The sequence below is a fragment of the Bubalus bubalis genome, chromosome 6, assembly GCF_019923935.1.
Source record: "Bubalus bubalis isolate 160015118507 breed Murrah chromosome 6, NDDB_SH_1, whole genome shotgun sequence".
Lineage (NCBI taxonomy): Eukaryota > Metazoa > Chordata > Mammalia > Artiodactyla > Bovidae > Bubalus > Bubalus bubalis.
In genome coordinates, this window is record NC_059162.1 from 34,069,090 (window position 1) to 34,082,456 (window position 13,367).

Sequence of the window (13,367 nt, forward strand, 5' to 3'; positions counted from 1 at the left end):
TGACTCCAAAAACACTGCTCATATCCATTATACCAGTGATTCCCAACTTTGGTCACATCATGCTGCATGCTTAAAATTATAATACTTGTATAGATTACCAACGTAAACTGGAGGAATCTGGTGAAAATAACATACATTTTCTTTATATTATAAAATTATGGCATGAAAAATAAAGTACAAAATGTTACAGATGATATTAAACACTAATTGGTACAAATCTTCCAAATCAAATATTTTCAATTGCCAAATTCAGAAAGTGTACTGGTGGAATCATACCAAAAATGTTCAAATATCATTCTAACTGCTGTGAAATTTGAAAAGTTAAGTTACTTTAATGATTTAAAATCATAAAAATGATTTAAAAATTCAAAACCATTAAACATTTGCAAACAGCACACTGCAAGCCTTCCTATGCACTACATTCTGGTTAGGAAACCCTGTATAACATAATTTTGTTTTTTTACAGAATATTATGATTAGACAGTATATCAAGAGCTTCTCAATAACACATAGGGCTGGACTGAGGATAAATGAGGACAGGTTGAATGCCATTGTAGGGAAAATCAGTGATGGCATAAAAAGATTTCTAGACTAGTTGATGGTGCATTTATTTCAAATAATAGCTGATTTACAAATTCCAAAATATTTTTCAATTGGAGTTACACAGAGTCTTGGAAATTTGTGTTAAGTATCATAATAGATAAGGAAAATTTGAGGGGAAATAGACATTGCAAATGTGAAAAAAAACCCAAAAAGTAACAAAACAGTTACAATACTGCATTCCTCCTGAATTTCTATAGTAACTTTAATTGGTAACATTCATTTTGTTAAAATAATAACAATGATTCCAACTTAGACCAAATTTGATAGTTTTACAGAGAGGAAGTAAAAATGACTTGCATGTATATCAAAGGAGGTATTCAACAGCAAAATTATTTGTATACTGTGATAAGTGCATTTTGTTTATAGAAATAGCAAAGAAGATAATTTTAATTTCATATATGTGTTATGTCGGGAGAAGGCAATGGCAACCCACTCCAGTACTGTTGCCTGGAAAATCCCATGGATGGAGGAGCCTGGTAGGCTGCAGTCCATGGGGTCACACAAAGTCAGACACGACTGAAGCGACTTGGCAGCATGTGTTATGTCATGACTCAAGCAAATGCATCTCTCTCTGCAACCTGCTTGAATCTGTTCATTTAACTTGCTCAAGAATATTAAAAAAAATTACTTAAAACAATGAAATTGATTAAAAAGTAAAAGCAAATGTTGTAGTACTTTGATTTTTACCTACTGCTTTTGAAATTTCCTAAGTGATCATATGTTTAATTTTGGTTTTAATTAAATGCACTGTTTATAAAGTCATGTATTACAACAGCCTAATATCCTGAGGGGATCTCTGATTATGAATGTAAACCAAAATAATCATAGAAGATAAAAACACACCTTTACTTTCATAACCAACTGATCAACAGAAACAATGCTAATGCCTTGAGTACTATAGTTTATATCAAACATCTGAAAGATCCCAAGGAGCTATGTCCAACAGTAGCTGGCACATGCTGGTTAACAGTTTATATTTAAGCATCTACTAAATACCAGGGACCATGCTCATTCACAAATGATACCTGTTCTATGGAAGAGTAGCAGTTTGAAACTTCAATTTTTTTTTTTCATACATTCTGTAAGATCAAGTATTCAAACTGAAGGCTCGAACTCCAGTGCGTAACTTCCTCTCTTTATTCAAAAAGCTGTTACCAGGCCTTCTGCAATCTACAAACTACCAACTACGTTAACATGAAAAGACTAGCATGGGCACCCTGAACACCCCAGAGTACAAAATAAACCCTGGGTTGTGGTGGTGCATTCTGTCCTCTGGAGCTTCACACCATAAAAATTTGGCACTTCTCCTAAAGCAACTTCTTTTTCCCAAAAATCAATTGTTTTAAAAAGCAAAGTTCTATTGCTTACAGAAACCATTACTTCCATTTACTCTTCCCTAACAGATCCCTAGAAAATACTAACAGTGAAGAAAAAATGTGGCCTGATTTATTGGTAAGCTGACATCAGGGTATTTTATATGATTCACTGAGCTTCTAGAAAACAAATTCTCAAAAATTTTAAAACTAACCAGGCTGAGTAAAATGCATCTGACTGTACATAAAAACTACTTAAAACGAATGTCAAGTAAAATAAACAGTAATTCCTGAAGCCAATATTTTTCGTTTGAAGAAACAAAAAAGCCCAGCTCAACAGAAGTCTGTCACAATCACATCTTTTACAGTAAGTCCAATTCCATAATTTATCCTAAGATAACTGCATTCCCACTGCACATCATCCCTAGCAAATATTCATCAACTCCCACTGCGTAACCTATTGTCAGCATCACATCCTATGCCACAAACCTCAAACAAGCCAGTCCTTAAATACCCTCAGCTCACACCAGCTCCCCCTTTATAAAAACAATGGAAGGAGTTATAAAAAACCTTAAGAAAATAAAAATAATAGGAAATAGTGGATAAGTACACACAGCCTCTACACTCAAACTCTTTACCTTTACACCTGAGAACTTGTCAGTTATTTCAACCATACACTTTTATGTTCCTGGATGACCCAGGGTTCCTCCACCTCAGCGAGAGCTCGAAATGTCCACTCTCTAATAAATGACAGGGTCCTATGTGACCACTCTGTCCAAGACCCCCTATTTATATTAATTATTCAGGCCCCCTTATACAAGCCCAACACTCTCCCGTCCTCAACACCAACTTACTCTAACCCTTCCCTTGAAAAACCTTCTCTAACATCAGCTCTTCCTTTATGAGCTTTTCCCATATTCCTAATACAGTCTCAATGTCCTATTGGAACACATTTCGAGGCTCCTTCGCTAAACACAATCCAGCATGGTGGCACACCCTCTTTCCAGCCTAATTCCTACAACCCCAAAACCCCACCCCCTCATCACGCCCTCCGGCATCAGCCACCAACCCCACACCCCGCCCCACGTCCGCCACGCCCTCCAGATTCTTCGGGGTCCTCTTCTCCCGTCCGGCCCGACCCCCCATTAGGACTCCCGCCAGCCCCGCCCCCAGCCCCTCACCGAGTAGCAGCAGCTTCACTTCTTTGGCCGCTTTCTCCCCGTCCTCCCGCAAGTTGCGGTCGATCATCTTGCTTCGCTCCACCGCAGCCTTATCTTCGGCGCTCAACGTGCACCCCATGGCGGCGGCGGAAGAAGGGACCGGGCCGGGGCTCACTCAAAAACCGCGGAGACTGCGGCTTAGCAGGCGGAGACAGAGTCTACTGCTGGGCGGCGGCCCTCTCCGTCAGCTCCCAGAGCGCCCAGGGGAACCGGATATCCGGCGTTTTACGACACTTCCGGCAACGCCCGCGGCCGTTGCTTCTTCGACCTCCCTAGCTGGGGTAAAGGAGGCGTGACCAAAAGCGGAAGTACGGAGAGAGAAAGACCAGGACGCCGAGTGTCGGTTCCGAGATGTAGGGCGGCTCTGTCGAGTTTACCGGGCGCCGCTCGACTTTAGTCCCCTTTCACCTTTTTGGCTGTCTTATTTGGATGAATATAGAGATACCAGGGACTGGTTTCTCCGGTTCAAGGCACCCTCCCGAGGTCGCACGGCCGATTGGCGTGGGGAATGGAAATTCCCAAGAAAAGCCCGCAATCCGCACGGGAATTTCTGCTGGGAATTTTTCACTGGCCAGAAAACCCAGTTAAATTCTGGCTGTGGAGATCTGAGACCAAGTGTAGGATAGTTTGTTTGTTGGCGTCGTCCCAGCCAGAGCTATGGGATGAGAATTACAGAGTCTGGGCCTCGCCGCGGTCACGCTCCACATCTGGAATAAGTTAAGACCCACCATGCCTGGGACTTTGCAGTCCCTTTCTGCCCTCTCCTCTGGCTCACCTACTGGTACCCAGTGGGCTTGAGGGTTTCCCAGCTACTATATCGGTAAAGGATCTCTTGAAATCGGTAACAGATCTTACATAAGGTAAAAATGTGGTTTTTCCATGAAATTTCCATGCTGCCTTTCCCCCACACAAGCCAGATTTAGCCCTGACATATTGTCGTGTGTTAAGGGCTTAGGACTTCTACCAAGATTAGTCAACCAAAGTTCCACACCCTAAAACAAACCAGTGCATCCTATTAAAATTTCCTGTTGTGGTAACACACGAAAAGAGAAGTCATAGTAAAATTTGTTTCTCAGCTATAGTATCACCTGGAGGTTGATAAATCCCCTATGAAAGCCCCACACTGATACTCTTTTTACTCATAATCCTGGATTCTATGGTGAAAGTAGCCCTACATTACCGTTACTTCCAAAGAGCCCCACAAAAACATTCACCGTACATTCTAGGGAGGGAAACTCGTGCAGCCTCCAAGACCTTTCCCTATGATTAAATATTATTTCCCCAGTCGAACGTAGACCTTAGAATATAAGATCCCAACAGAAAGATATATACGGTGACTGATGATCATTAGAGGGATTTCTTGAAAACCACATTAAATAGCCTCATGCACCTTAATTTATCAATGCCAGTTCTTCAAAGTTCCAAGTCTCGTACTCTTCCTAGTGACTGTTAGAATATCAATACTTACGGGGAGAGAGGGCAAGAAGAAGGGAAGAAAAAACGATATTTATTGAGTACCTATTTGCCAGGTATGGCTAGGTACTTCGATGTGTCATCTCGTTTATTCCTCACAACAACCCTGTAATTGTGGGTTGTTATCCACATTTTTACAGGTAAACAAATAGGCTCAGAGAAATTAAGCATCTTTCCAAGTTCACACAGTGAATAAGTAGATCTGATTCCATATTCACTCCTTTTCTACAATGCCATTATAAGATGTTACCTGGGAGTCTTGACAACAGCTTTTCATTTAGGATTGAGAGTTACTCCAACAACACTGGGGTGAGGGAAAAAATAACTTGAGAGCACAATTTTCTCAACCTGTTGATTTCTTCAGTGGATTTATAAGTCAAATTTTGCCTAGGAACTGCTTTCACAAGCTTACGAATTACATATGGAACTTTACCAAGTGATCCTGGTGATTAGAATACTCCTGGAAGGTGGTCATGACAGAAATTGTTGGGAAAGTTCTCAGCAGAATAGAAGAGAAAATTTTATTTCCTTCATGATCAACTCAAGGAAAAATAAATGCAAATAAACCAGCATATGTCAAATTCTGTAATAAACGCCAGTGAGGTCACAGTGTCAAGAAATTTCAGCCTAAATTAGCAATATCCTTCCACTCAAGACTTTCTCCTTTGAAGTATGAAGTAGGGGTTGGAGGGCAAAGTCAAAGGAAAAGGCAAAATAAATTAACAAAATGGCTTCCAGGCAATGCTCCCCCTCCCCACCTACACGCTTCTTTCCTATTTCCACTAGACTACACTGCCACCTGCTGGCAACGCTCAGTCTACTAGTTCATCAGTGATGTTGGATGTTTTCCCCTATTTCTAAAATGCGATTCCTCATGAATTTATCTTAAAAGGGAGGAGAGGGTGGTGGAGAACATGCCTTCAATCGCAAAAGACTCTCTTCGACGTATAAATTATCTGAGGGAACTCCTCAGTGCAATAGGCCTTGCGCATAAGTCTAGCAGTAGGAAGACAGAAACCTGGAAAATTTCCTAGATCTGGAGAGAAAAAGCTGCCCTATTTCACTTAATAAATCATTTTGTTCAACTAGAGTTTCATCTGCAACCCCCACACTTTCCAGTCTGCAGGAAGCCTCCATGTAGACATCTTGCTGCAATGGGCTGAACTCTCAAGTTAGAACCATAAACATATTTTTCAATATATTTCTCTAAAATTCTATAATGCTTTACTATATGTGAATGCTCTGTCAAAATATAAAACAAGGTACCTGATTCAAATTAAGACTGTGCACTCCTTGAAGGCAGTGACTATAAATCTGTGTGAGTCCCAGAGAGTGGGGTATTCAGCTATTATGCACTGGGTTGAACTGAAGGAGTCAATGTTGATATCAGCATAACTTTTTTATAATAAAAATTATTTATTAGCTGTTCAAAGGGGAAGCTATCCTACTCTCACCAACCCGACTTCCCCTTGAAGCTCAATAAACTAGGAATTTGTTCAAATACAGATCACATCACCATCTGGTCCTGCCTTGACTCTTTAATGTTACCTGATTGAAATGAGGGAAATGGATGAACAGGTAGCCCCAGATGGGTGTCCTGTCCAGTTTTGCAGTTATTCCCCCTCCCTTGAATATACCACCATCAGTACCACCTAACAGTTCCTACAGTCTCAATCAGTGAACAGCTGAGCCCAGTTCCTGTGCCCCCTGTCCAACCCAGGGCTGCAGATAGGAGAGAGATTTAAGTCTTTGTCACTGAAGCTAATTTTGAGAGCGATGAATGGGAGTAAGGAAGCATTTAATGAACCATGGAAACCCCACCTTTCCCATTCCCAACCTTAGTCTCTTGTACCCGGTTGTCCAGGGGGCTGGCGATGGGTCACTGCCATGAGGACAGAGATCAGGGAGGCCAGTTCTGGAAAATAAAGATTTACAGTGTTATTGGTCAGGGTTATTGTGAGCCTCTCTGTATCCAACCACCTTAGCAATTCAAATGCTAACCCCAACCTTCAGCAATCCACCCCCAATCCCTCCACTTCATCCTAAAAGACAAAGAGCCATCCTGCTTTAATCTTCCCTCTGCTAAGATCAAGTCCCAAAATCAATCTCTCACGTCTAAGAGAGAGACAGAAGAAATACAACAGAACAGCTGTTCCTGGAAGGTGGGAGACAGAGCTGCAGTCAGCTTTCCTCTCTTCTACTCTATGGGCCCTGATTACTACTTCCCCTTGCTCTGACCAAACTCAAGAAAGGAATAAAGCTGGTCCTCTCACTTCAAGGAAACCTCAGGTTTAAAACTAGAAAAAAAAATCTGTTAAATGGAAACACTTGGCTGCAATTTTGCCCTTTTTTTTTTAAGCCTAACAAGGAAATGAGAAGTCAGGGGTCATTTTCTTACCTTGCCTGGGTGCAGTTTCTACCATGGACTGTTACACTGAAAAATGAAAGATCCTAAAGAGTCCTCAGAATAACTCCACACCTGGCCTGCTGCCCTATATCCTCCAACTCCTGCCCTTAGAATTTCCCTGCTTCCTGAGGCATGGAAATTTCACTGGTTGAAAAGCATCATCATCATCATCATCTCACCTTAGTGACCCTTGACTCTCGTCACCATCTCACCAGGTCCCCTCCCCCAGTAGTCAAGGATCATAGCCATGTCCAAGGCTTTTGCCACATATCCATCCAGTTGGCTCTGTTGCTGACCCAGAAAACATTAAGCAAAAGCTGTGTGCAGAGACCCCAGCCCCAGCTAGCCAGGAAAAGGTGATCCCACAAGGAGTTCCTTGAAGTTATAACTGGCCCCCAGCCCCATCACCCTCCAAGTGTCCACCAGCCCATCATGACTCCAGTCGTGGTGAGGGAGCGGGACGGAGGTAGCTGTCCGACATGATGATATCGCTGGTGAGTTGTTGCTCCAAGAACTCAGAGGTCTCCTCAGCTATCTGGCCAGGGATTCGAAAGTCAACTGCAGGTGGCTCCTGCTTGGGGCTGGGTACAGGTCGGGAAGCCCAGGACTCCGTGGGACAGCCAGTGCTCTGAAGAAACTGCAGGAAGTTCTCCTCAATGGAGCCCTCCCGGCTTGGCAGCCTCAGCTCCTCCTCTGGAGCCTGTTTGAAGAAGCAGACAAACTGCTTGCTGAGCTCCCCCCGGATCTGCCGATTAAGACATCCATAGAAGAAAGGGTTGGAAGTGAAGCAGAAGTAGCCAATCCAGGTCACCACATTCTCCACCTGCCCTGTCGAAACAGGCTGAGCACTCAGGGCGACGTAGAGGTGAAAAGAAAAGTAGGGCAACCAACAGAGCAGGAACTGTCCCCCCACAGCCAGGAGGACCACTGCTGCCTTCCCTCCCCCAAACGTCCGGTGTGGCGTGGTCTGGGGGGCCCCTGAGCTGGTGACCATCGTGGAGCGGCTGCTGAGAGACTCAGAGCGTTGCCGGGGGGTCTCCATCCACGTGGGCAGCGGTCCGTGCTGCATGGCAGCCACACGGGCTACTCGGAACATGCTGCAGTAGACCACTAGGATGAGGAGCAAGGGCAATAGGAAGTAAAGGACAGCAAAGACCACCACAAAAAGCTGGCAGTAGGCACTGTGGCTCCATTGGAGTGAGCAGCCTAGGGGGACGCCAGGAGCTCCCTCCTCCCGCGAGACCCTTCCCAACACTGGCACAGAAGCCATGGCCAAGGCCTTCACCCACACACCCACCAGAACAGAGGCCACCAGCCCCAGCGTCATTCGCACCTCATAACGCATGGGGTGGACCACGTAATAGTAGCGCTCCACGTTGATGGCCGACACTGAGAGAATGGCCAGGCTAACGAAGCATATGCTCAGGAACAAGTAGAGGCGGCAGGCGACCTCCCCAAAGAGGTCATGGTCAAAGAGGGCAGAGCTGGAGAGCATGGCAAGGGGCATGAGGGTCAAGGCAGCCAGCAGGTCCACCAGGCAGAGGTGGAAGACAAAGACAAATTTTCGAAGGGCAGGTGTCTTGGCAATAACAGCCATCACAGCTGCATTGCCAGCCACAGCAGTCAAGTCCAGCAGAAGCATGAAGAAGAGGGCCACGGATTCTGAAGCCACGTCCCGCAGCCCTGCCTCCGGGACCCCACTGGCAGTAGAGGGACCTGGGGTTTGAGGGGCCCTCCCCAGGGTGGAAGAGTTCCCTGATGACTGGGGGATGGGTGAGGACTCCATGGGGCCGAAAGACGACACCCAGGGCACCTCCTGTCACAGGCCCATCCCCCATCCTAGTCCAGTGCCCCTGGGATGGCAAGCCCAGGCTCAGGCTTCCCAATTTTGTGTGTGCAGATCTTGGGGGGAGAGCGCCTCCTGCTGGAGCCTCTCTCACCGTTGCCAGCCTTCAAGGCCAGTGACTGAGGGCTCAGGAGGCAGCTCCGGTCCACTTTGGTGACTGCAAAGAAGCAAGAGAGGGAGCGATGCAGGAGCCTCACCAACTCAACACTCCATCTTCTGAGTGGTCTCCAGCTCCTTTTCCACTTCCTTTTCCTCTCTTTTCCACACCCTTCTCCCCTTTCAAGGACTGTTGTCCAGAGTCTAAATCCTCTGTCTCCCTTTCTCAGGGTCCCGCTGAGCTCTGGGATCGTGCCCCAGTTTTAAGGTTGCTTATGTAAATTTCCTGATTTCTTGTCTCCTCAGAATGGCAGGAGTCGTTGTGGAGAATAACCACGAGATCCGGTTTCCAGTCCCAGGTCTGGGAATTACTAACTCTGTGGCTCTTCTCAGCTTCAGTTTCCTCATAAAGCCATCTGTAAAATGAAAGGAATAATACCTACTTCACAACTGTGTTTGGAAGATGCTGCAGGATGTATTAATCAGATCCTAATAAGCAGTAATGTGTATATGGTGCTTTCCACACACCAGGCCCTGTTCTCAACACTCCACATATATTAACTCATTTTAATCCTTATGCAACCCTATGAGGTAGATATCCTTTCCCTACTTTGCAATTGATAAAACTGGGGCCTACCAGAGATAAAGGAACTTACCAAAGGTCACATAGCTAGTAAGTGGCCAGGTCCAGTTACATGCCCAGGAGGCCTGGCTCCAGGGCTAGTACTCCAGCCCACCGTGCCATGCTTAGCCTGAAGGTGCCCTCCACAGTGGCTGCAACACAACAGACATTCAGTAAATAATTGATGAATTTGAAACATCTCTAAAAATGTCTCACGGGCTTCTCTGGTGGGTCAGTGGTAACGAGTTCCGCCTGCCAATGCAGGAGACACGGGTTCCATCCCTAGACCAGGAAGATCCTATATGCCGCAGAGCAACAACCGCAACTACTGAGGTCCTGCACGCCTTCCAGCCCATGCTCCATGACGACAGAAACTACCCACGATGAGAAGCCCGGGCACCACAATGATGAGTAGCCCCTGCTCGTTGCAACTAGAGAAAACCCACACAGCAATGAAGACCCAATACAGCCAAAAATAAAAATTAATTAATTAAAAATAAAAAATATGTCTCCCACTGAACTGGGGCTACCACTGGGAAGAGATCATCTGAAAAGGGGAAAGACTGTGCTTGAGTTTGCTCTAACATCACCACCCCCGAGCCAAAGAGCTTCCCCTTTTGGGAGTGTTTAGAAGGACCATTGAAAACAAAACGTCCCACTGGCAGGAAACTGGGAAGTCAATTCATCCAGCCTCCATTGCTCCCAAAGCCAGAAGGGCATAAGTCATATGATAGCTGCCCATCTCTACCCACTCATTAACTTCCCAAGGTCACTGTGCTCCTGGAGGTGGGAAAGGAGCTGCTCCTAAACTCCCACGGTCCAGGGCCCTGGATCCAGGGTCATTGCAGCTGACCATGGAGGGGCCTCTGGCCAAAACCCTCCTGTTCTGGACTGTTACCATAGACGGAGAGCAAGAAGAGGGTGTAGGCATCTGTATAAAATGTATGGGGAGTGAAGGTGGGTGAGCATAAAGCAGAGAGGTAAACCGGAAGAAACTGGCAAAGGAAGAAGTCTCCGGGTTCAGCATTTCTCATTTCTCTGATAAAATCTGTTTTATGTGTCTCATTATCCATGCTGAGTTTGCACAGAATTGAACTAAGTTGCCCAATGTACAGCTGACCCTTGAACAACATGAGTTTGAATTGCTGGAGTCTACTTACACGCAGATTTTTTTTTTCAATAGTAAACTACAGTACTACAGGATCCCATCAGCAATAAGGGATGCAGACCTGCGAGACGGAAGGCCGACTATAGTTTATACCCGAATTTTTCATTGCTCAAAGGGGCAGCACTGCTAACCCTCACATTGTTCAAGAGTCAGCTGTAATTTTAATTTTTTTTATTTTCATATGCCATTCTTTCAGTCCAGAGTCCCTCAGCATAGTGTACTAAGGTATAAAAATTAGAGGCAAACTGTGGCCATGCCAAGTCTGATGGGCTTTTTGCAGACAAGTCAGAAGTTTCCTGGGTCACTCTCCTCATGTGTTAAATGGGAGGGTTGGACTAGAAAAACTTCAAGGTTTCCATATGTGATAACATTGGATGGCTCAGTAAGTTCCTGGGCTATGGAGGGCCTGGTGGCTGCTCAATTAAAAACCCCGTGATTTCTCTGACTGAAGTAAAGAGGCCCACATGGGGCAGATAGGTCCCTTGCCCCTCTATGGCTACAGCCTTACAACCCTTGGTTTTTGGCATTACCATCAACTTTGCACGAATTAAACTTCTAGCATGCCATGCATGCAGTAGGTGCTCAATACAACTTTGTGACCTGAATCAAACTCAGATTGATCAGTTGAATCCTTTCCTCCAGGATATACTCCAGGAACACTCAGTCCATCAGTTGTGTGCCAGCCAGGAGCCTCTTCTGAAATGAGTAACTTGGGCTCCTGGACTTGAAGGAGTCCTAACTTTGGACTACCTACCTAGAGATGTGCCTCTCCCGGGGGATAAAAGACAGCTCATATCACATAGACTCAGAGTCTGTGGAGAAGGTGAAAGAGAGGGCTCAAGTAGAGACGCTTATCATAAGACAAGCTTCCAGAAAAAAATGTGGGAAGAAACACCAGGAGAGGCAAACTTGCCCTTTTCTTTCTATGCCATGACTCCCCCATCCCCTGTACCTGGGGTGGGGCCCAGAAGATATGACTCTGGGGCCCTGGAGCTAAAGGAGTCAAGGCCCACCACATCTGCTCAGATATCAAGAGTCTGCCAACAGGGCCTACCCAGGGTCCCCAACCACGGGAAGCAGATGTGTGTTCCACGTGGAGATGGAGAGGTGCTGTGCAGCCATAATGGAGCCCTAGGCAAGAAGGCATTGAACATTCCTCTTTTTCACAGCCCCTCTGAGCCTTACCAGTATCTCCGCACTGCTCCCTAAATTTCAGCATTCCCATTTACCTTCTAAAGAAAAGCCAGCATACCTGCTCCCCAGCACTTCCTCACTGATGGACCAGGGTAAAGGCTGGGAGTGACATGGGGTAACAGTTTCACAGTGGAAGCCCAGGGAGCCTCGCTCCACTCCTCGCTTGGTTATCGTGGCTTCTTGGATGCTCTTATCCTCTCCCTGCTCCCTTCTAGCAACCCTTCCCTCACCTCCAGGACATCTCAATACCTGGAAGCCTTTGCCATCCTAGAGGCTGAAGTCTGGGCCTCTAGCAGGGGTACGGTCAAGTTACAAATAGCCTTGTCTCAGGAGGCAAGATGTACATAAGTGCCCAGCCCAAGGCCGCAGAGGTGTTGGGATTCACATGCACCTGTTTCTTAGTTACAGAGCTTCATCCTGAGGACCCGAGCCTGGCCTTCCTTCAGACAGGAGCATGCCCCCCCTAAGCCAGGAGAGATTTTCAGGGGGCTATGGCACCTCCCCCCAGCAGAGTTGCCCATGCCTAGGACACAGAGTTGCCCGTCGGCCTGGATGCCAAAGGACCTATTCCTAGGATGTAGGGGACCCATTTCTATGACATGGAGCAAGATAGATGGGGAACCCTGTCTGTCTGCAGGATGTGGATACTCCAGCTGTAGATCAAGCCCCATCTCTAGACTTCAGAGATGCCCACACCCCAATATTTCCTTCAGGATACCTGGGGGCCCATCCCTGGACAGAACTGCCCACCGTAAGGGAGGGTGGGCTGTACCCTTCTGTGGGGTATCTCAGCACTCATCACCAGGCCTGGGTCTGGCCCCCATTTCTGGCCTAGTCGGCAAGTCCTACCTTTGCTGAGCAGCTCCCGGCTCCCATGTGATAGCGCCTCTCAGCTGATGCTTCTCCAAGGCTGCTGAAGCCTGAACCACTGCAGTGATCAGTGAGAGGCAGCCGGCAGAGCAGGATGCTCTGAGAGCTTCTGGGTCCTAATGGCCTCCTTCTTCCCACCCAGACCCTTGGAGCCACTTCTGGAGCCAGGAGCCAGGGACCAGTGCCCCCAGGCAAGGTACCCAGGAGTGGGCCCAGCCCCTCCCACTCCTCTCAGGCTGCTAGAGTGGTAGCTCAAAAGCCTGGTGAGGCCAGGTGATGGCAGACTGGGGAGACCCTCCCGGCTAACCTGATGACATAAAAAGAGCACTCAGAGTCAGAAGATCCAGGTTTAAGGCCTGACTCTGGCAGTTCCTAACTGTGTGACCTTAGGCAAGTCACTTGTCATTTCTGGCCTTAGTTTCTTATTTGTTCAAAGGGAATGAAAATGAAAGTGTTTGCTAGTCGTCTCCAACTTTTTGTGACCCCATGGATTGTAGCCAGCCAGGCTCCTCTGTCATGGAATTCTCCAGGCAAGAATACTGGACTAGGTTTTGC

The 13,367-nt window shown here is 46.5% G+C and overlaps 2 protein-coding genes across 3 annotated transcripts in view; both read right to left on the bottom strand.

Annotated features, from left to right (window-relative positions):
* The window catches only part of GNAI3 (G protein subunit alpha i3), a 44,710-nt gene extending 41,355 nt beyond the window's left edge, over positions 1–3,355 (bottom strand). The window contains exon 1 of the mRNA XM_006052191.4: positions 3,098–3,355. Within this exon, the coding sequence (XP_006052253.1) occupies positions 3,098–3,215 (118 nt within the window). The 5' untranslated portion in view covers positions 3,216–3,355. The remainder of the gene's footprint in view (positions 1–3,097) is intronic.
* GPR61 (G protein-coupled receptor 61) overlaps positions 1–12,888 on the bottom strand; it is a 37,380-nt gene extending 24,492 nt beyond the window's left edge. Inside the window, exons 1-4 of one of the 2 annotated variants that reach the window (XM_044944585.2) lie at positions 12,792–12,875; positions 9,615–9,732; positions 7,196–9,374; positions 6,447–6,524 (exon numbers count right to left, since the gene is read on the bottom strand). In XM_044944585.2, coding sequence (XP_044800520.1) covers positions 7,447–8,802 — 1,356 coding nt within the window. In that variant the 5' untranslated portion in view covers positions 8,803–9,374; positions 9,615–9,732; positions 12,792–12,875 and the 3' untranslated portion in view covers positions 6,447–6,524; positions 7,196–7,446. Of the gene's footprint in view, positions 1–6,446; positions 6,525–7,195; positions 9,375–9,614; positions 9,733–12,791 lie in introns of both variants that reach the window. The other variant, XM_044944586.2, reaches the window with a different exon arrangement.
* Positions 12,889–13,367: the final 479 nt, after the last annotated feature.